Consider the following 21,097-nt stretch of genomic DNA (forward strand, 5'->3'; position numbering starts at 1 on the left):
ATTCACAATTATCCTGTAGCTTTCACCATATGTTAGGACTGGTGTAAGCAACGCTGCTATAAAGTCCCAGAATGCCAGTCGCATTCCCTGTATCCGCCTCAATCGCACATCAAACCTAAGATTAAACACCTGGTCCTGCAGCCCCATACTCACATCAAGTGTGAGATCAGACCCTGACTCTACATCCCCATTCCAAGATTAGACCCTGGGTCAGCCTCATTCCAAATCAGACTTTAAATCAGACCCCTGTTGTGTAACCACGTTCCCAAATCAGACAGCCAATCAAAACTATGGCCCTACACTCAGTCTCATACTAACATAAGATAACAGATCGGCCGACCCTGCAACCACACTGTTAGATCCATGCTCACATCATACCCTCAGCTTTACAACCCCCGCTTTACCTAGGTCTGTTTGTCAACCTTGGAACCCTGTAGGAGGAGGTTGAAAGCAGCGCCTGTTAGCCAGTTCTATCAGCTTGTATTCCAACCAATTGCATTGAGAGCTTTGCAAGCAGTAGGGTAAGCAGCACTGGGTGTGCTTGTAGCTGCTGCCTTCCATGTGTAATATCTGAGTCTTTGTAAGCTACAATGGATCTGGCAGTCTGTGTGCCATGTATAGATAGATATTCATGTGTCTACAGATGCACAAGAATAATAGACTGACTCCATTTTGTTCACACACCATGAAAAGAATACTGCAAGGTCATTTCTATTGCTTATTTTGCTAAGTATGTTTACCAGAAATTTCTGGCTATGATTTATTTTGTAATTCCGTTTTTGTATTAAAGGGGTTTCTCTTTTTGAATGGGTTGCAGAAGACCTCCCAGACCTGTAAGGGCTTTTAACAGTCAATCACTTTATAATCAGAGTGTAGTAATAACTGTCTCATTTCTTGAGGTTAAAGGAACATTCAGGTCTAAATATAAATGAACATACATTAATTACATCTCTGAATAGAAACATATACACAATATACATGTATTGGCAAAAATGCTACTAGTAAAAGTTACCCTTGTTTAAATTTTTCTCTGCACGTTCACGTGAATCATATTTGGATATTCTCAGAGCACCAGCATTTTAAATGCTGCAGCTGTCCAGAGCGCCAGTGGTGCTTTTGTCATGTCAGCAATTAACCAATTGAGTCATTACCAGATACTATAAGCACCTTAGACTCTCTAAGCAAGTAAATACACGTTTGAATCCGCTATAGCTTTTATTAGAAACATTTTTGCTAATAAATGTATATTACAAAAATGCTTCTATTCAAAATTGAAATGCATCCATGTGGATTCCAATTTTTGCTGGAATGTCCCTTTAAGAAGTAGTTTTATTCCATTAACTTGTGAACCTGTTACAACTCACACAGTCCTGCGCTATGAGTTTTCCTGTTCCTCTAGAAACAAAATGAAATAATTGGTAGTAGTTATTTGCTGTACACTAAATACAGATATGTTTTGTTATTGTAAAAAAGGTTTTCATTTTAAAATTCTGCTATTCATTGAAAGAAATAAAACACACATCTTGGCCCAGTTTCTAATTCTGTATTCCAAACCGCAGCAACGGAGGAACTGTGGCCGTAGCTGAATAGAATATTTATACAGGATATTTAGTGTCTAGCTTCCAACATCCTCCTAGACATCAGATGCATTTTTGAAAGACCATCACCAAAAATGAAGCAATGAAAATATTCAGCATACCAGAGACACCACAGAAGTCTTTGATAACTTTAACTAAAAATTATTTTACATTGAAAACTATTACTGATATTCTTCTGCAATCAGATAAGTGCATTAATTATACTAAATTGTGTTTATCTTGGATTGAATTTAGCATTGCAGAGGCCATACTGACCATTTAGAAGCCAAGTCCTGGAGAAACCTTTCCTCCTAGAAGGCAGGATCATGTGTTTAATCAAGAGGAAGAAAAGGGGCCCCGTGTGGGTTAGTAGAAGATAACGTTAACTTTTTATGATAGTTAAAGGGATATTAAACAGTCTGTTTCATTGCTGTAATAAAAAAGCACTAAGCAGTGTGTGATATGTAATAGAAATCATTGTAATATTTATTATTTATCATTTTAAATGTATTTTACCTTTTTTTTTTTTTCCTCTTATTTTTTAACTTCATTTGTGCAGGGTCCATTACTTCCTGTCACAGCCCTACTACGGTTGCCACCTCTTGTGGAAAACAGATACCTGCCATGTTCATTAGCATACATTTGCATATATATATAATTATACAGCATAAATTAGGGACTAAAGCTGCTAGGTCTGATTTTAATTCATCACTGGTTTATAATTAGGTTTTAACATACTTAGAAGGGGTTTCACCATGATAACTTTGTTGTTCTATCTTTTAATCTTTATTTTCAACTTTGATCTGAACCTTAAAAATAATGCCCATGTTGGTAAAATACCAGCTGGGTGGCAACCCTAAGCCCTTTAAGGAGACTGGTGTGTCTGCAGGAAGGAATTTATAGCTTGATGTCATACAACTTCTAGAGTAACTTGAGCTGGTTTAATATTTAGATAATGCTAGAGAGACAGTAATTCTGTTTTGCTCTTGCTTAGAAGTGGCAGAATACAACTTTAAGGGCCTGTCAACATTGTTATTAATGTTTCATATTTCTGCAACATTAACCTAGCGATGTCGCTAAAAAAGGAGGCATATTTAAAATGTTTTCCCCCTCCAAAACTTTACTTACCTTCCCTTCCTAGCCGTCCTTTTTTTCCAAAAGTGAGTCACAGGTGCGCTGTCTAATCAAAGCACGCTTAAAACCTGAAGGGGACGGTAAGGAAAGGAAGGTTAGTAACTTTTTGGGGGTTTAAAACGTGAAAAAAAAAAAAACGTTTTTTTACAGGCATCGCTAGGTTAATGTTACATAATTCTGCCCATACTATTTATACGATTTAATAACATAAGGACTGGTGAGGTTAGAGAGGCTGAAGAAGCTCGAGGCAGCCTAAAGAAAAAACATATTGCGCGTGCAATGCAGTCAGCGCGTGACTTGTAATCTAGCCGTAAGCTTATTACCTCGCTCCCTATAGATTCCAAAAAGCAAAATCTGTAAACCAATCATTTGATTTGCCCATTTGCTTTTGGGCCTCTTTATGGAGTGTGGGACTAAGCAAAATTTTAGCACAAAAGCAAGAAGTGTTTAATATGACTCAAACATGTCAAATGAACATTATAATGCAAATAGGGTCAGTCATGCAAACCTACATGCTTAAAGGGATAGTCTAGTCAAAATTAAACTTTCATGATTCAGATAGAGCATGCAATTTTAAGCAACTTTATAATTTACTCATCAATTTTTCTTCGTGCTCTTGCTATCTTTATTTGAAAAAGCAAAAATGTAAGCTTAGGAGCCAGCACATTTTTGGTTCAACACCTGGGTATCAGTTGCTGATTGGTGTCTAAATGTAGCCACCAATCAGCAAGCGCTACCCAGGTTCTGAACAAAAAATGGGCTAGCTCCTAAGCTTACATTTTGACTTTTTCGAAAGATAACAAGAAAAATTGATAATAGGAGTAAATTAGAAAGTTGCATAAAATTGCACACTTTATCTGAAACATGAAAGTTTAATTTTGACTAGACTATCCCTTTAACAAATCTGTGCTTGTAATATATGTGTATTACTGATCCTAAGTAAATATGTGTTTAACCCCCACAAAGGCGTTGTGCATCTGCCTCTACTGATTGACTCATAAGCGGTTTCCAACGTGAGATCTCCTATGCTTGCGGCTCCTGGATGGGACTTTTGCTATGTGTGTAACCAACACACAGTAATCTAGGGTTGGTAATGCAAACATTACAGGGCAAAGATCATGTTATTTTATATTAGAAATGTACCTTTAGTACTTAAACCTTTCATGATTCAGATAGAGCATGTGATTTTAAACAATTTTCCAATAGTTTTATTTTCAAATTTGCCTTGTTCTTTTGATATCCTCTGTTAAGAGTAAAGAGTAGATTGGCTGATAGGAGCTCAGTAGTGTGGATGTGTCTATAGCAGTATATTATGTATAATATTGCTATAAACATTGTTGCAAACACTGCTGTCAGAAGGCTAAAGACATGTGCACGCTTCTGAGCTCACCTAGGATTACTCTTTAATAAAGGATAACAAGAGAAAGTAGTAAAATGGAAAGTGGTTTAAAATGTCATTCTCTATCCAGTCCATTTAGTTTTTACTTTTACTTATTTATTTGTAGTAAAATTTTAATTTTAAAGTGATCGTAAATCCTAGCGTTTGCCTGCAGCGTATGCTGCTCTGAGCGCCTGTGGCCTCCCATGGCAGAATGCTATTTAATCAATGAGGTGACGTTTTCTACCTCTTAGCCAATAGTCGTGCAACCCAGTTGGCATTATGCTGCTAGCACGCTATTGGCTAACATCACCTCACTGATAAAATAGCGTTCTGCTGTGGGAGGCCTGAGGAGCTCAGAGCAGCTTACGCTGCAGGAAAATAAAGGAACTCTCAGCATGAAGTATTTTATTCTTTATGACTAAAAGTTCCTTTTATTTGTTGCACTGGTAAATCCTAACATTTCAAAAAGTTCTGACCACTGGAAGAACACGATAGGCCTCACAAACCTATCCTTGCCGCATATATATTACACCCTAATTGGCTTCAGCAGAGATGATCAGGTATGAGACAGCAAACATTAAATAATATAATAACCTTAGCTATCTTTGTCTACTCAGTAACACTCCCTGATTGCTTAAAGGGACATTATACACATTTTTTCTTTGCATAAATGTTTTGTAGATGATCTATTTATATAGCCCATAAAGTTTTTTTAAAAAAATAAATGTATAGTTTTGCTTATTTTTAAATAACATTGCTCTGATTTTCAGACTCCTAACCAAGCCCCAAAGTTTTACGTGAATACCGTCAGCTACCTTCTCCAGCTTGCTGCTGTTTGTGTAAAGGGTCGTTTCATATGCAAAAGAAGGGGGAGGGGGGGAGTGTCTTATTTGCCACTTGCAGTGGGCTTTCCAGCTACCTTTTCAACTGACAGCTTCTAAGTAAGTTTTTAAACAGTTTTATACTGGATTTTTATATCAGTATCTGTGCATCTTATTCTTTATAGTAGTGTCTATTACATGCAGTTATATGGAAATGAGTGTATACTGTCCCTTTAAAGGGATATGCCATTTTTAAAAAGTTTCTATTTTGCTTCTGTTCTCAAATCTGTTATTCTTTGTTGAAGAGCTGCCTAGGCAGGCATCTGGAGCACTACATAGCAGGAAATAGTGCTGAGACATAGAGCTCCAGACACTTGTACACTCCTGAGCTTACATCCCTGCTATTCAAAAAAGATACCAAGAGAATGAAGATAATTAGATAATGTAAATAAATGAGAAAGTTGTTTAATAAGCATGCACTATCGCAATCATAAAATAAAAAAAAACTATGGGGTTTGTGACCATGCATGTTTTAATGCTATTGTTCAGTTTCTGATCTGTTATGCGCAAACAATTTAATATAAAATATAATACTAATGCTTTCCGGTCTTTCTTTCATATGATATTATATTTAAGAAAGACATTCTGATGAAAAAATTATTTTCTATAATTTGTTATAGTATTTAATTATTTTATTACAATCCCTATGTGTTAGGGGGTTTTTTTTGTTAGTTTTGCCCCCCTGCAAATAAGTTAAACACATAGTTAAAGTTTCAAATGCGAGCTGCAAACAGTACAACTCATGAACAGAAAAAGGCTAGAGAGCCAATCAGAAGCTGCATGTGCTCACCAATAACCAGCAGTTTCCTGCTTGGGACCCTTCCAAAGGGTTTGGAATTACATAATAATGTGTAGTTAGTGAGTCAGTGATACAAATATCACCTGCTCAGATGAGTTATATCTTGGTTTGTTTTTTTTACAATGTCCCTTTAACACAATTTTGAACTGCTCTTCACAGCTGAGAATACGTTTGTTGCTTTAGGGACTTCGGGATTCTAGTAATATATACTGATATAGGAGCCAGCGTGTTAGCAGTGAGTTAAACCACAGTGGTATTTATTTGCTGACAACCTCGCTCCCATCCCAGCACATCAAGATGTGAAAACATTTATAAAGTCCTCATCTTGTTTCTCTTTTTAAACATATGAAAAAATAATTTGTTCTGTTCTTAGCTTTTCCAAAGATCAATTAGATGGTTTCACCAGTGCACAAAGGTACGGGTCGATCTGCAGTGCAGTAAACATTTATTAGTAGCCCTCGTTTGCTTTTAAATGAGGACATTTCTAACTAAAATGTCAAGGGGTGACTCAAGATGGTTTTTGTTTTTTTCTTTGTTTTTCTAACTAAAAGAATTATATTTCAAAATGTGCTTTATTTTTTACTTCTATTTTTATAAGTACTTGAAAGTCAAAATGACACTTTCATACTTCAGATAGAGCATACAACTTTAAGAGACTATTTAGTTTACTTGTGGTGGTGTTATTTACTTCATTCTCTTTGTATCCTTTGTTGAAACACATAGCTAGTTAGGCTTAGAAGCAGAAATGCACTGCTGAGAGTTAGCTGGTGATTGGTGGCTACGCATTTATGCCTCTTGCCATTGGTTCACCAGATATGTTCAGCTAGGTCTCAGTAATGCATTGCTGCTCCGGAGCTGACTTTCACTATGTGTTTAATCCCTTGGCTGTGGTTGAACACATAGTTATATGCAAGCAATAGTGCATTCATAAGATGCTCCATCACATCAGAGAAGTTTATATTTACATTTATATATCCATTTAGATTATATTCCTGTGCTGAATAAACCCTTTTCTGTGGGAGTCATCCCGTTCAACCAGAAAGCTGCATCTATCTAGCTATTAGATGTAATTATTGTTAGTACAGCTTTTACTTAAAGGCACATTAAACAATAAATAAATGCTAAATAGAATGAAGCATTCAAAGAAAAGATTAGTCTGAGATTAACACGTAGATGTATTTTTTAAAGTTTAATTAGCTGTTTAAAACTTTACAATTCTTTTGTCAATATTTAGTGTCTTTAAAACAGTGGGAGCTGCCATGTTGTAACTTAGGTTACCTTCTCTGTGGCCAATTAGGGACTGTTATAAATAGGTCACTAGAGTGTGCAGCCAATGGCTGTGCGGAATATAACAGTGTTCTGCACTTCCATGTCTAACAGGAACATAAAAGTTCCCAATTTCAGAATAAAATTGCAGAAAAAGGCGACAAAATAAATAAACTATATTGCAGAGTTGTGTTTTTATATATACGATATATCATTTTATATTACCATCTCAACCATTTTTTTTCCCATACAAAAATTACCATTTTTTTTTTAAACTGCTGCTCTCTCCTATACATTATGATTAGGAAATCATTGAATACAATGTCCATTTAAGCACATTTTCATTAACGTAGCATATAAAGGGCTGATTAGAAGTCTTACATGTTACAATATAAGTGTTGTACTTTTCTTCTGACTCACATTGGCTTCTACTCTCTGTTGAAAGCGTTGTTATGGTAGCGCATGTCTTGATTGGCTGGACAAAATACAGCTGTTTTTGTGCAACTTGATAGTGCAGATGGCTTGTTGCAAAATAGGTCAAAGTTTAAAAAAAATAAGTTTAGATATTTTTTTCAATGAAAAAAATTTGAAAAACTTTAAAGAAACATTTATATGTGTGTGTGTATGTGTATATATATATATATATATATATATGTATATATATACATATACATATACATATACATATATATATATATATATATATGTATATATATATGTATGTATGTGTATATACAGGTGGCCCTCGTTTTACAACGGTTCAATTTACACCGTTTCAGAATAACAACCTTTTTTTCCAGTCATGTGACTGCTATTGAAAAGCATTGAGAAGCAGTGCATTTATTAAAATAGCCAGTAGGTGGAGCTGTCCGCTTGTGTTGCAGCAAAACCAAGCAAGCTGAAATTAATCAGTTTAACCAGACCTGAGCTATCAAGCAGATTTCAAAGGAACAAGATCTTCCTGTCTATAAATCAGTCCAGATTGGAATGCATAGAAAGAACTGTTTGCAGAAAAATGCAAGTGAAGTCTGTGTTGTGTGATTATTTTATGAGGTCTATAATGCTGTTTAGCAAATGTTTTTGTTCATTTAACTTAGTTTAATTATATATTCTGTGTTGTGTGATTACTTTATTAGGTTTATAATGCTTTAGCATTTAAAGTCTTCATTTCAAAGCTTTAAAAATGTTTTCGATTTACAACCATTCCTTCTGGAACCTAACCCCGGCGTAAACTGAGGGCTACCTGTATATATGTATATATGTATGTATGTATATATATATATATATATATATATATATATACAGGTGGCCCTCGTTTTACAACGGTTCAATTTACACCGTTTCAGAATAACAACCTTTTTTTCTAGTCATGTGACTGCTATTGAAAAGCATTGAGAAGCAGTGCATTTATTAAAATAGCCAGTAGGTGGAGCTGTCCGCTTGTGTTGCAGCAAAGCCAAGCAAGCTGAAATTAATCAGTTTAACCAGACCTGAGCTATCGAGCAAAGAAACAAGATTTTCCTGTCTATAAATCAGTCCAGGTTGGAATGCATAGAAAGAACTGTTTGCAGAAAAATGCAAGTGAAGTCTGTGTTGTGTGATTATTTTATTATCTTTATAATGCTGTTTAGCAAATGTTTTTGTTCATTTAACTTAGCTTAATTATATATTCTGTGTTGTGTGATTATTTTATTAGGTTTATAATGATGTTTAGCATTTAAAGTTTTCATTTCAAAGCTTTTAAAACAATGTATTAGGTTTTATTATGACAATTTTGAGAGGGGCCTGGAACCTATCTCCCTCACTTCCCATTGACTTACATTATAAACTGGGTTTCAATTTACAACGGTTTCGATTTACAACCATTCCTTCTGGAACCTAACCCTGGCGTAAACAGAGGGCTACCTGTGTGTATATATATATATATGTATGTATGTATGTATGTGTGTGTATATATATATATATATATATATATATGTGTATGTGTGTGTATATATATATATATATATATATATATATATATATATAGTGTATGTGCATGTTAGTGTATGTCTCTATCCTAGTTCCCTGATAGAGACTGAAAACGTTTTATTGAAAACCTGAGAACAATTAATTCCCTCAGTGACATGATAGGATATACTTTGTGTGTTTTCTTTTTTATATTCTCTGACAATACTACATAAAATCCTTTGTGAATATGGACAAATTGTAGAGTGTGCTACAGGAAACGTTTGCACACATAAGGTTAACTGTGAAGAGTATTTAAGTGATTTGGGCTTTGGAATGCAAAATTAGATCCAATGTTTTTGCTCAGCAGGAGTTCAATACAGATGTTTTGGTTTCTCTTTGTGTAGAGCTGAGTTTTGATCTCTTCTACTTTGGCCAAATAACACAACTGCTTTAACCGCTTGGTTGCCAGGAGGTATTTGAGGCGAACTTGCACAGGGTGATTTTTCAGTGTTTGCTGGATATTAGTTCTGAAGAACATTACAAACTGTCCCAGACTGCAGGCGTTTATTTACCAGAGCAGCAAATGAGCTGTGGAAAGTGACCTAATGTCTGAAATTTGTTTTACTTAATAACATCTTCAGCTTCAGTTTTTATTTCATTGTCAGGATCAATTGAGGACCGGCCATTCTAGAGACACATTTAATTTCAGTGGAGCCTTGTGTAAGCGACAAACAATTTGTACTCTTTCATTTTCTCTACCAAACACTGACAGCTTGAAGATGGGTTATAGCAAATGAATGTGAGTAAACATTTATAATAAATACAGATACAGGGCTTAACAAAGCCGAGGAGCCAGGGATGTTGCAAATTATTTTACACACATAAAATCTGGAGGCTCAAAAACAATAATATATATATATATATATATATATATTTACATGCACACACACACATGCGCACGCACCAGTTGGCTGTTCAATTTTTGGATAGAACATTGAATTTTAAACAACTTTCAAATGTACTTTTATTATCAAATATGCTTCATTCTCTTGTACTGGCAGCTAGCTGAACACATCTAGTTAGCCAATCACAAGAGGCAAATGTATGCAGGCATCAATCACCAGCTAGCTCCCATTAGTGTAGGATATTTCTGTATATATTTTCAACAATGGAAACCAAGAGAAAAAAGCACATTTAAAAATAGAGGTGATTTTAAAAGTGTCTTAAAATGACATGCTCTATCTGATTCTTAAAATTTAAATTTTGACTTTCCTATCCCTTTAAATTACAGTAACACTCTTTTGGTAGGCCTGCAAATAGCATACTTTAGCATTTGAACTATGTTGCCTTTTCTTTCCTATGGCATGGAGAGTCCACAAAACATTCTAATTACTAGTGGGCTGTTCACTTCTTGTCATCAGGAGGAGGCAAAGAGCACCCCAGCAGAGCTGTTAAATATCACTTCCCTTAACTATAACCCCCAGTCATTCTCTTTGCCTTGATCACGGGAGGATGGAGAAGATGGTGTCTGAAGATTTTAATCCTATTAATGGGTGCTTTTCCCTGCAAGCAAGGATAGGGGCTATGCTGTGTCCATGTCAATCTCTTTAGTAAGAGTAATGGTGACTATTAGCAGTTAGAAAAACAGTGAGGTGGTCTTTGCTTAAACGTCTAACATTATTGCTACCCCTATTATAGAAAGCCAGAGTTGGTTACTCTGTTCTTTCTTTTCTATAGGTCCCTGGTAGATATGGTGAAGCTGCCACACCTCAGAAAACATCTCCTGCCTGACTGAGCAGGATCCACAGGTAAGTGCTTTCCCTTCTAGGTTTGAAGGTACCGGCACTAAAGGGGTTAATTCCTTGTGGAAAGTATTTGAATCTGTTTTAGGGCCACTGCTTTTATGTGAAAAGAGTCATCATTTTTTTATTGGGGGCTCAGAGATGGGAGAGTGTATGAAATGTTTGACAGGTGTTTGTTTTATTTCTTACTTGTTGCAATCACTTTTCAGCTCAGCATTTTGCTGTGCTGCTGTTGGTTTTTGTGCCGTTTTTGTTTGACACTTCCGGTTTTCGCTTCTCTGTTCAGATCAGAGTTTGCCGCTGCGAGTGTGGAGGCTGCATTTTCTTCTTTCTACAGTGGCAAGTGGATTTGGGCTGTTCCGGTAACAAGGAGGTGTTTTTTGCTAGTGGGTGTGTCCGGTTTTCTGTGCTAGTGGGATAGCAACTGAGGGTTTTAAGTGCTTATTTATGTTTTTTGCCTCATATAAATAAGCTTAATTTGGCATTTAATTTTTTTTTGTTAATTGTGAACTGATACCAAATTATGGACACTATTACTGAAGTTCATTCATTTGAAAAATGCTTATTGTGTTTGGAGGCTAAGATAATTCCTCCTGTACAGTTTTACTATTCATGTTTAAATAAAACTTTAAAGTTTAAAGATAAGATGTCTCTCCCTGAGCCTCCTGTCTCTCAGGATAGTGTTATCCTAGCTACGCCTCAGCTTTCCTCTCAAGCTTCCCAAGCTTCACATGCAGTGCCCTGCGGTTCCTCTCAAACTCCTGGGGGGGTTACCTGGTGATTTTGCTGCACAGATTATTTCTGCTGTTTCTGCAGCTTTATCAGCTTTTCCAAAGATTTCTGGTAAACGTAAGAGGCAATCTAAACATATTGATGTTAGTAAGGCTGACTCCACTAAAGCTGCGTTAGTCAGTTTGTCTCAATTATCTTATGAGGATGATTCTTCAGTGGCTTCTGAGGGGGAATTTTCAGATTCTGATACTGTAGTGACAAATTCTGCAGATTCAGAGGAGATTAATTTCAGATTTAAGTTAGAACACCGAGTTTTTTTGAAGGAGGTTCTTGCTAATTTGGAAGAATCTGAATCTGTTGCGGAGAATCCTAAGAGGTCTAGTAAGCTTAATAGGGTATATGATGTACCCTCATCTGTGGAAGTATTTCCAGTTCCAGACCGTATGACAGATATTATAACTCAGGAATGGGATAAACCAGGGATTCCTTTTCCCCGTCCCCTGTTTTTAAAAAGATGATTCCTGTTGCTGACTCTATTCGTTACTCGTGGCGCACGGTGCCCAAAGTAGAGGGAGCTATCTCTACTCTGGCTAAGAGAACTACTATTCCTATTGAAGATAGTTGTTCTTTCAAAGATCCAATGGATAAGAAGCTTGAGGCTTTTTTGAAGAAGATGTACATTCATCAGGGATTACAGTTGCAACCTGTTGCTAGTATTGCTACAGTTGCGGGGGCAGCATCTTATTGGTGTGATGATTTATTTAATCTTATCCTAGAAGAAACTACTATAGAGGAGATCCAAGATAGGATCAAGGCTCTCAAGCTAGCTAATACCTTTATTTGTGATGCCAACATGCAAGTTCTTGGGTTAGGTGCTAAGATTCCTGGTTTTACTATTTTAGCTCGCAGAGCTCTCTGGTTAAAATCTTGGTCTGCAGATGTTACATCCAAGTCCAAGCTTTTATCTCTGCCTTATAAGGGTTATCCCTTGTTTGTACCAGGTCTGGCAGAAATTATTTCTAACATTACAGGTGGAAAGGGTTCTTTCCTACCTCAGGATAAAAAGAATAGACCTAAGGGTCACCAGAATTCTAATTTCCGTTCCTTTCGTAACTTTAAGGGACAGAAGTCTTCCTCTTCCAAGTCGGATTAATCCAATTCTTCTTGAAGGTCCAGTCAACCTTGGATTAGGGGGAAGCAAGCTAAGAAGCCTTCTGTTGATTCTAAATCAGGCTTTCTTTTTTCACCAGGCTTGGATACGTGTTGTTCCAGATCCTTGGGCCATAGATATAGTATCCCACGGTTACAGAATAGTATTCAAATCTTGTCCACCCAAAGGCAGGTTCCACCTGTCAAGGTTATCTGTGAATCAGATAAAGAGAGAGGCCTTCTTAAACTGTGTAAAGGACCTATCATCCATGGGAGTGATTGTTCCAGTTCCTCTAGTCTAGAGGAACAGGGTCTAGGATTCTATTCAAATCTATTTGTAGTTTCCAAGAAGGAGGGCACTTTTTGAGACATTTTAGGTCCAGAATGGGACAATCAATTCCTCAGGATTCCGTCCTTCAAGATGGAGACCATCCATTCTATTCTTCCTTTGGTCCAAAAGGGTCAGTTCATGACAACCATAGATCTGAAGGACGCATATCTCCATGTTCCTATTCACAGGGATCATTACCAATATCTAAAGTTTTCCTTCCAGGACAAATATTTCCAGTTTGTTGCTCTTCCTTTTGGCCTTGCTACAGCTCCCAAATTTTTTACAAAGGTTCTGGGGGCTCTTCTGGCAGTGGTGAGGTCCCAGGGTATTTGATGTATTGACAACATTCTAGTTCAAGCGCGATCTTTTCATCTAGCAAGATCTCATACCGAGATGTTTTTGTCTATTCTTCGTTCCCTTGTTCTAGATACAAGGGTTTGTTTCTTGGGAACAATCATAGATTCCCTGTCAATGAAGATTTTTCTGACTCACGTCAGAAAATCCAAGCTTCATATTTATTGCTTTTCTCTCCAGTTTGCTATTCATCCATCTGTGGCTAAATGCATGGAAATGATTGGACTGATGGTTGCCTCCATGGACATCATTCCTTTTGCTTGGTTCCATCTGAGACCTCTGCAGCTATGCATGCTCAGTCAATGGAATGGGGACTACTCAGATCTCTTGCAGAAGATAATTTGGATTCCCCAACAAGAATCTCACGTTCATGGTGGGTTTCACAAGACCATCTGTCTCGGGGCTTTTTAACAGCTCTGCTGGGGTGCTCTTTGCTGGCCAGGAGTGACAATCCCACTAGTAATTAGAATGTTTTATGGACTCTCCATGCCTGGAAAGAAATACATTTATCAGGTAAGCATACATTTTGTTTTTTATTTGTCTTTGAAGAGATCTTGTGCTCTATTTATTAAGTAGCGGAAGCAGGCTTACTTATTCAAGAGGGGGCGCTGCACAAGAATTACAATGATTACATGTAAAATGGGGCCTATTGCTTTTGCAGTTTAATCTAAATGTAATTGTAATGCTTTTATATTTTATTGGCTAGTGTTTTTTTCTGTAAGTTATCTGAAATCAGTGATTTAAGGAACATTAAAGTCATAATAAAACTTTCACGATTCAGATATAGCTCAAAATGTTTTAGCAACTTTTCAATTCACTGCTATTATCTACATGTGCACAGTCTTTTTATATACACACTATCTGAGGCAACAGCTCCTACTGAGCATGTACAAGAATTCACAGTATATACGTATGTGCATTTTGTGATTGGCTGATAGCTGTCACATGTAGTGGAAAGGAAAATTGAACTCACTGAAATTTGTCAGGAAAAAAAATCTACTACTTTTAAACTAAATGTTTTTGCATTGTTTTATATGCACGTTTTTTGATTATGCAATTCTACTGGTCCTTTAATTGCAATTAGGTATCAAGATTATACTTTAAAGATTAACAAATGAGATGTAATACTTGATCTTAGTTCATTTCAATTTTATTATGTTTCAGAATATGTGTGTATGTATGTGTGTGTTTGTATGTATGTGTGTGTGTGTGCGTGTGTGTGTGTGTATGTGTATATATATATATATATATAAAATGTGTGTAGCCGGTAGCCTAGCACTCCATCCACAGCAATGTGTTCACAACCCGGGTGCTATCCTCAAGAAATAATTATGTCCAAAGAATGGAGGGCACTCACAGGATTTAATGTAATCAGAATAATATTCAATATTTATTTTCCTTGTTAAAGGATCATTGTGATGTCCACAATATATATATATATATTCTAGAATCCTGTGTGTCCCTTTGTTTGCTTCAAAAATGAAAGAAATATGAAATGCTAAAATTTGCAAGGTCTCTTTTATCTATTCAGTTAGGGGAATATTTGCACCTAAAATGATATATATTACCAGATGCTGTAACTCTCTTTTTTTGGCAGAGCACGGGAGACATATACAGAACATCACTGACACTCTACTCTTGCCAACAGACGCAAGCCAGAGGCATTTAATTGACGGATATTAAATCGCAAAAACAACAAAAAAAGCTGAAATGTATATGAAAGAGCACTATTTAGGAATGTTTAGCTATATTTATTTATTTATTGCAAGAAAAACTCAAAATCAAAAGCTGTTTATTTTCTGTGCACAACTCATCCCTAGGAACGTTTTGTTTACTGAAACAGTAAAACCATATCCACAAATATAACAACAATGTATTTTTAACTGTAAAATGTTTTAAAATGCCCTTTTTTAGATGCAACAAAAATTACTAAGTATCCCTGTGTGTGTATGTGTGTGTATGTATATATATATATATATATATATATATATATATATATGTGTGTATATATATATATATATATATATATATATATATATATATATATATATACTGTATATATACTGTATATAATGAAATGCAAAAATGTGGGTTACTGCAACTATTTAAAAGCAAAATATTAAAAAGCATCAATATTAAGCGTCTTAATAAATTAAACTGTTTCTGGGTGCTGCCTTCTTGGAATGCAAATATTCTTGTGCGTTGAGACAGAACTGGTGCACCTTTACAGATCAGTGAAATTATTGTGTTCTTGACAAGCATTTTATAATTTATAATCAAGTTGGCAAAAAATGTTATAAGCTGTTCAAGCTATGCAGTAAATAACTCACTGTATATGTAGAAGACATTGAACTGATGTACATTTTTATTTTTAAGGTCATATATCTGGGCAAAGTTTCCACCAATGGACTTCAGTTTACATCTGGGTGCACAGAACGGGCAGTGATTGAGTTATGGAAGAAGCACACGTTGACTCGCGAAGACATTTTCCCCTCTAATGCTCTCCTTGAAATCCGCCCCTTCCAGGTACGACTCCATCATCAAGACCACAAAGGTGAAGCCACTGTCCACATGGACACATTCCAAGTGGCTAGAATTGCCTACTGCACCGCGGATCATAATGTGAGCCCCAATATTTTTGCATGGGTGTATAGGGAAATAAATGATGATCTGAGCTTCCAAATGGATTGTCATGCAGTAGAGTGTGAGAGTAAGATAGAGGCCAAGAAGCTGGCACATGCCATGATGGTGGCCTTCAAGAAAACCTTCCATAGCATGAAGAGTGACGGCAGAATCCACAAAGACAGTTCCTCTGAGGAAGTATCTCAAGGATTTGAGTCTGATGATGGCTGAAACTACTCACTTCCGGTTCCCGAATAAGGCATCAACAGTCTGGAGCAGCAGCAGCTGGTGACCGGTCTGTATTGGGAATGTAACCACAGAACGATAACTGGCTAGCTTCCTACAGAGCAACGCAGCACCCATAGAGGTGGAACTTTTGAAGTGTCTGTTACAATGCTGCTTTCCCAAAAAATGTGACAACACTTTCTCATGTATTCGTTAATGCCTTTAATTGGAGCTTGACTGTTTTAAAGGTTTACTCTGTTAAGTTGACTTGGAAATCCATTGATCCGTTGCCATTCCAGAATGAGTGGATGAGTATTTTAGATTGAACAACAATCTCCTATATTCAGCACAGATTCAGGAGCAAACCTCTTATTAAAAGGAAAAAGAAAAAGAAACAAAAAATGCTCTTTTAAACAGTTCAGAAGCCTATTTTTATTTACACAGTATATATAGTATATATTTTTATTTTACCCATTTTATCAGTTTTTTTTATCATACATGCAACCACTTATCTACCTTTGTTTATACTTAATAATCCTGGCAGGTTTTGGCAACAGGTATCTTTGCTGTGTACAAAGGCTTTAGTTAAATATTGTTGTATAGCATATTAGTATGAAGTAATTTCCATCCCCTGAAATAACTTCAAACCTTTAGTACTGAAGTAACATTGAGCTGGTGGTCATATATCCATCCAGAAATAAACCACGTGCACAGCCTGAAATTGATCTTTCACAGCATAAACCTTCATCAGATGAATCCAAGACTTAAACCCTGTACTAGAAGACTATAAACAGATTTGTCATTTTACCACCAATTGTAAAACCCTCTTAAACCTTGACATGCTTTATTGCCGTAAGCAGTTATCAGTCCCTGTCTGTGTCATACTCTCTGTCTGGAAGCTTTTTATGAATAGGACTTCCTTTTCTTATAAAATTGTACATTGCCATGCCAAGTCCTCCTGCCACTTTTCATTGTCAGAGCCAGGATTTATACAATGTACTCTTTTAGACATGTTTCAAGTCCCATCATGCATGTAAAATGCCATGATCTCAATAATAACAAAAATAAAGCAATAGGAAATGTGTATCAGTGTATTTGTACCTTCACTTTAACTTCATAATTTTGCTCTGGACTATATATATTATTGATAAAGTCACAAATATGGTTATCCTAGGATTACCCGGGTAAAACGGTTATTACCCAAGTGACTGTGGGTAAAGCCCGATGTAAGATCAAAAATCCCCTCAGAGTGCATGCGCTTCGAGTCACTGCATCAAACATATACACAATGCACTGTAATTTCCCCCATCTTCACTATCTTTATGGCCTCCGCATGGGGTGTTCAAAGGGGGCAAGGTCCCCCCTAATAAACCTCATTCCCCAAGGTTCACTTGTGGGTGGATGTCAGAGGTTCTGTGGGGCGCCTACCTTGAACCCCCCAGGCAGAGGCAAAAGAAATAGTGTAGATTGGGGAATTACAGTATATTAGGCTTTACCCACAGCCACTTGGGTAATGTCAGTTTTACCCGGGTAATCCTAGGATTACCCAGATATCTTACTTTACCCGTAACATATATATTCCAAATATAAATAAATATATATATATATATATTATTTTATTTTTTTATTGGTAGCTAATTTACTAGTTACTGATTTGGAGACATAATGATGTGAAATGGTTAAATTAAAAGTTCACAGAGCATTTTGACAATTTGGTAGAAGAGACACGTGTAATCTAGTATTAATCTGTGTATATAAGGTGCAGAAATAAAGCTATTGCCTGCTATCTAGCAGTTTCAGCTTTGTGAGAACTTTTCCCATGTGTAATATCTTAAGCCTCCGTTAATATATTTAGTGAACAAAAACTGGATCAATTTTACAATTGCTGTGTTATTCCGTTAGACTTCTTCCATTTTGAATTAAACGTTCCAGTTCTCTGAGATACCAGTACTTATGTTTGTAGGGTGATTACATAGTGTGTCAACGGTTAAAAAAAAAAAGTGTAACACTCTTTTAATGGGGGTCTTCAACTTCAACCCTTAGAACCCAATAACAGGGCATATTTGTAGGATTATCTTGGATGTAAATAGGTTATTTAAAGTCACAAAGAAGGCAGGATCCAGCTTGTATGAAATAAAATCCATGGTTTATTAGGCATAATTAAAACACCTTGTAGGTTATTTAACCACAATGTTCTAAACAGGTGGTTATATCACCAGTACCGTAAGATACCTCAGGCCTGTTAATAGGTCCTGATAAATGGAATTGAAGATCTTTGGATACTGTACAGCAATAGTGCAAAATACGTTCAGCCTGCCTGTCATACTGCAGTGCTAACTTGTTAATTGTTCACAAATTTCTTAATGTAGTCATCATCCAGTAAGGTTACACTTCTAGCATCTGTTGCCATCAGTAAGAACAGGGCTGTCCAACTAGGAGTTGTAAGCTCCATCTTGTCCACAAGAATATTTTTTTTTCTTTGTATCCCATCGATCGCCAAATAGCGTTTGTTCAAACCTCTCTAATCATTCTGTATCAGGTAAGTTAGTGGCAAAAATATAAAGATATATATATATATATATATATATATATATATATATTTTTTTTTTTTTTTTTTAAAACGCACACAAAAAAAAGAGCAATTTCCTTAAAGGGACAGTAAAGTCACAAAAAATAGTTCATAATTTAAATAGGGCATGTAATTTTAAACAACTTTCCAATTTACCTTTATTACCAATTTTGCTTTGTTCTCTTGGTATTTTTAGTTGAAAGCTAAATCTAGAAGGTTCATGTGCTAATTTCTTAGACCTTGAAGACTGCCTCTAATCGGAAAGCATTTTGACAGTTTTTCACCACTAGAGGGCGTTAGTTCATGTGTTTCATATAGATAACATTGAGCTCCGGCACGTGAAGCTCCTAAGAGCAAGCACTAATTGGCTAAAAATGCATGTCTGTCAAAAGAACTGAAATAAGGGGGCAGTTTGCAGAGGCATAGATACAAGGTAATCACAGAGGTAAAAAGTATATTATTATAACTGTTGGTTATGCAAAATTGGGGAATGGGTAATAGAGGGATTATCTACCTTTTTAAACAACAAAAATTCTGGTGTTTACTGTCCCTTTAAATTCCTGTCAGACCATTAGATTTAAAGGAATATTATACTTAAAACATAAATAATAATTATATGACAGAGCTCTATTTAAATGTGTTAAAATGGAAAGGTTGGCGCTGCGGAATCTGTTGGCGCTCTACAAATACCTGATGATGATGATGATGATGATGATGATGATGATGATAATAAAAATAAAAGGTTAAAGCAGTGGTTATCAAACTTTTTGATTAGTGGCGCACTGTAAAACATTTGATAAGTTGTTCATGGTACAGATATAGCGTAAGAGACTGTTCAGTTTACTTTGTTCTCTTTGCATACCTTAGTAGGCTCATGAGAAGCAATGCACTACTGGGAGCTAGCTGGTCATTTGTTACTACACGTATATGTCTCTTGTCATTAGCTAATGTTTTCAGCTAGTTTCTAGTAGTTTGTTGCTGCTCTGGGGTTAAATATAGTTACATACAAACAATGGTGCAACAAAATTTTTTTGTTTTGCACTATTTATGTCACTTTAAAGGGATGTTTCATTGTTGTAAGAAAAAAAGCACTAAGCTGTGTCTTATACTTAATAGAAATAATTGCAATATGTATTATTCATCTATTGAAATGGATTTTAACTTTTCTTTATTTTTTCCTCTACATTTGTGCAGTGTCCTTTACTTCTTGTCACATCCTTACAAGGAGGAGGGGCTTCTGCAGAAAGGTTTATCTTAGCCTGATGTCAGAAAACTTCTAGACTGGTTACTATTAAGTGAATAGACTGATAACAGGGAGTCAGACTTGCTCAGGCCTAGATCAGTCAGAAAGTAACCTAAGTTTCAATATGTCAGCTCCCATATTACACTGGGGGCAGGGACTACACTGAGAATTTCTTAGTGCTCATAATGCAAGAAAACAAGTACATTGTTTGTTGTTTTTTACACAATCGTCTTTTTTTTTTTTTTTTTTTTTTTAGTTTACTTCGGTAAAAACAAATATGTTAAATCAAAGGAGCACTTTTTAATATCCCTTTAAGTTAAACCTATCTTGTTCACAACAGCAAAAAGTGTACTGATTTGTGGGTTTAAAAGGTGGCTAAATAGCTATATTTGTGGACAGTTAACACACATAAGCATATATATAATGCCCTTTTTTTAGATGCAACCAATAAAGTCTCTTTAAATATATGACCATCCACAAAAAACGTTAACAATGATCTGAATGCATGAAAATCCATGCAGAGATTTATAGCAAAAATGAATAGAATCATTCTAAACAATTTAGACAAAGGCAAGCTGGATTGTGGAACTAGATATCCACTGCTGGCTGATATAGAGGACTTGAAGACTCCCATTAACATCTTTATGTCTTTGTTGCAGTATTTTTTTTTTGTGTGCGACTCTCGCTTGACACTTGCTTTACAATAAAAATTGCATTCATTTTTTTAACTTTTTTTTTTAATTAGACTTCCATAAACGTGAAGTAAAGTCTGATGCATTAGAATATATAAGCTTCTGTACATAGACAATTTTATGAAATTATATTCCTTAATATGATGTATGTTTTGTTTTTTTCTCCAAATGTTTAATTGGTCACTGTGAATGTGTCAAAGTTCTATATGCTGGAACGTTAGATGACTTATATGTGTGTAACATGGAAAAATGTCTTCCCCACCCAAAAATGAGCTATTTTATTTGTCAATGACTGCTTTTTCATATATAATAAAATGTATTATTTACAAAAGGTAAAATATAGACCTACTATTTACCATAATTGTGTGAGACGTACTTTGTTTGGGATTT

The 21,097-nt window shown here is 35.8% G+C and overlaps 1 protein-coding gene across 1 annotated transcript in view; it reads left to right on the forward strand.

Moving 5' to 3' along the window:
• The window catches only part of PID1 (phosphotyrosine interaction domain containing 1), a 157,234-nt gene extending 136,166 nt beyond the window's left edge, over positions 1-21,068 (forward strand). Inside the window, exon 3 of the mRNA XM_053709837.1 lies at positions 15,733-21,068. Within this exon, the coding sequence (XP_053565812.1) occupies positions 15,733-16,209 (477 nt within the window). The 3' untranslated portion in view covers positions 16,210-21,068. The remainder of the gene's footprint in view (positions 1-15,732) is intronic.
• Positions 21,069-21,097: the final 29 nt, after the last annotated feature.

The sequence above is a fragment of the Bombina bombina genome, chromosome 4 (assembly GCF_027579735.1).
Source record: "Bombina bombina isolate aBomBom1 chromosome 4, aBomBom1.pri, whole genome shotgun sequence".
NCBI classification, from domain to species: domain Eukaryota; kingdom Metazoa; phylum Chordata; class Amphibia; order Anura; family Bombinatoridae; genus Bombina; species Bombina bombina.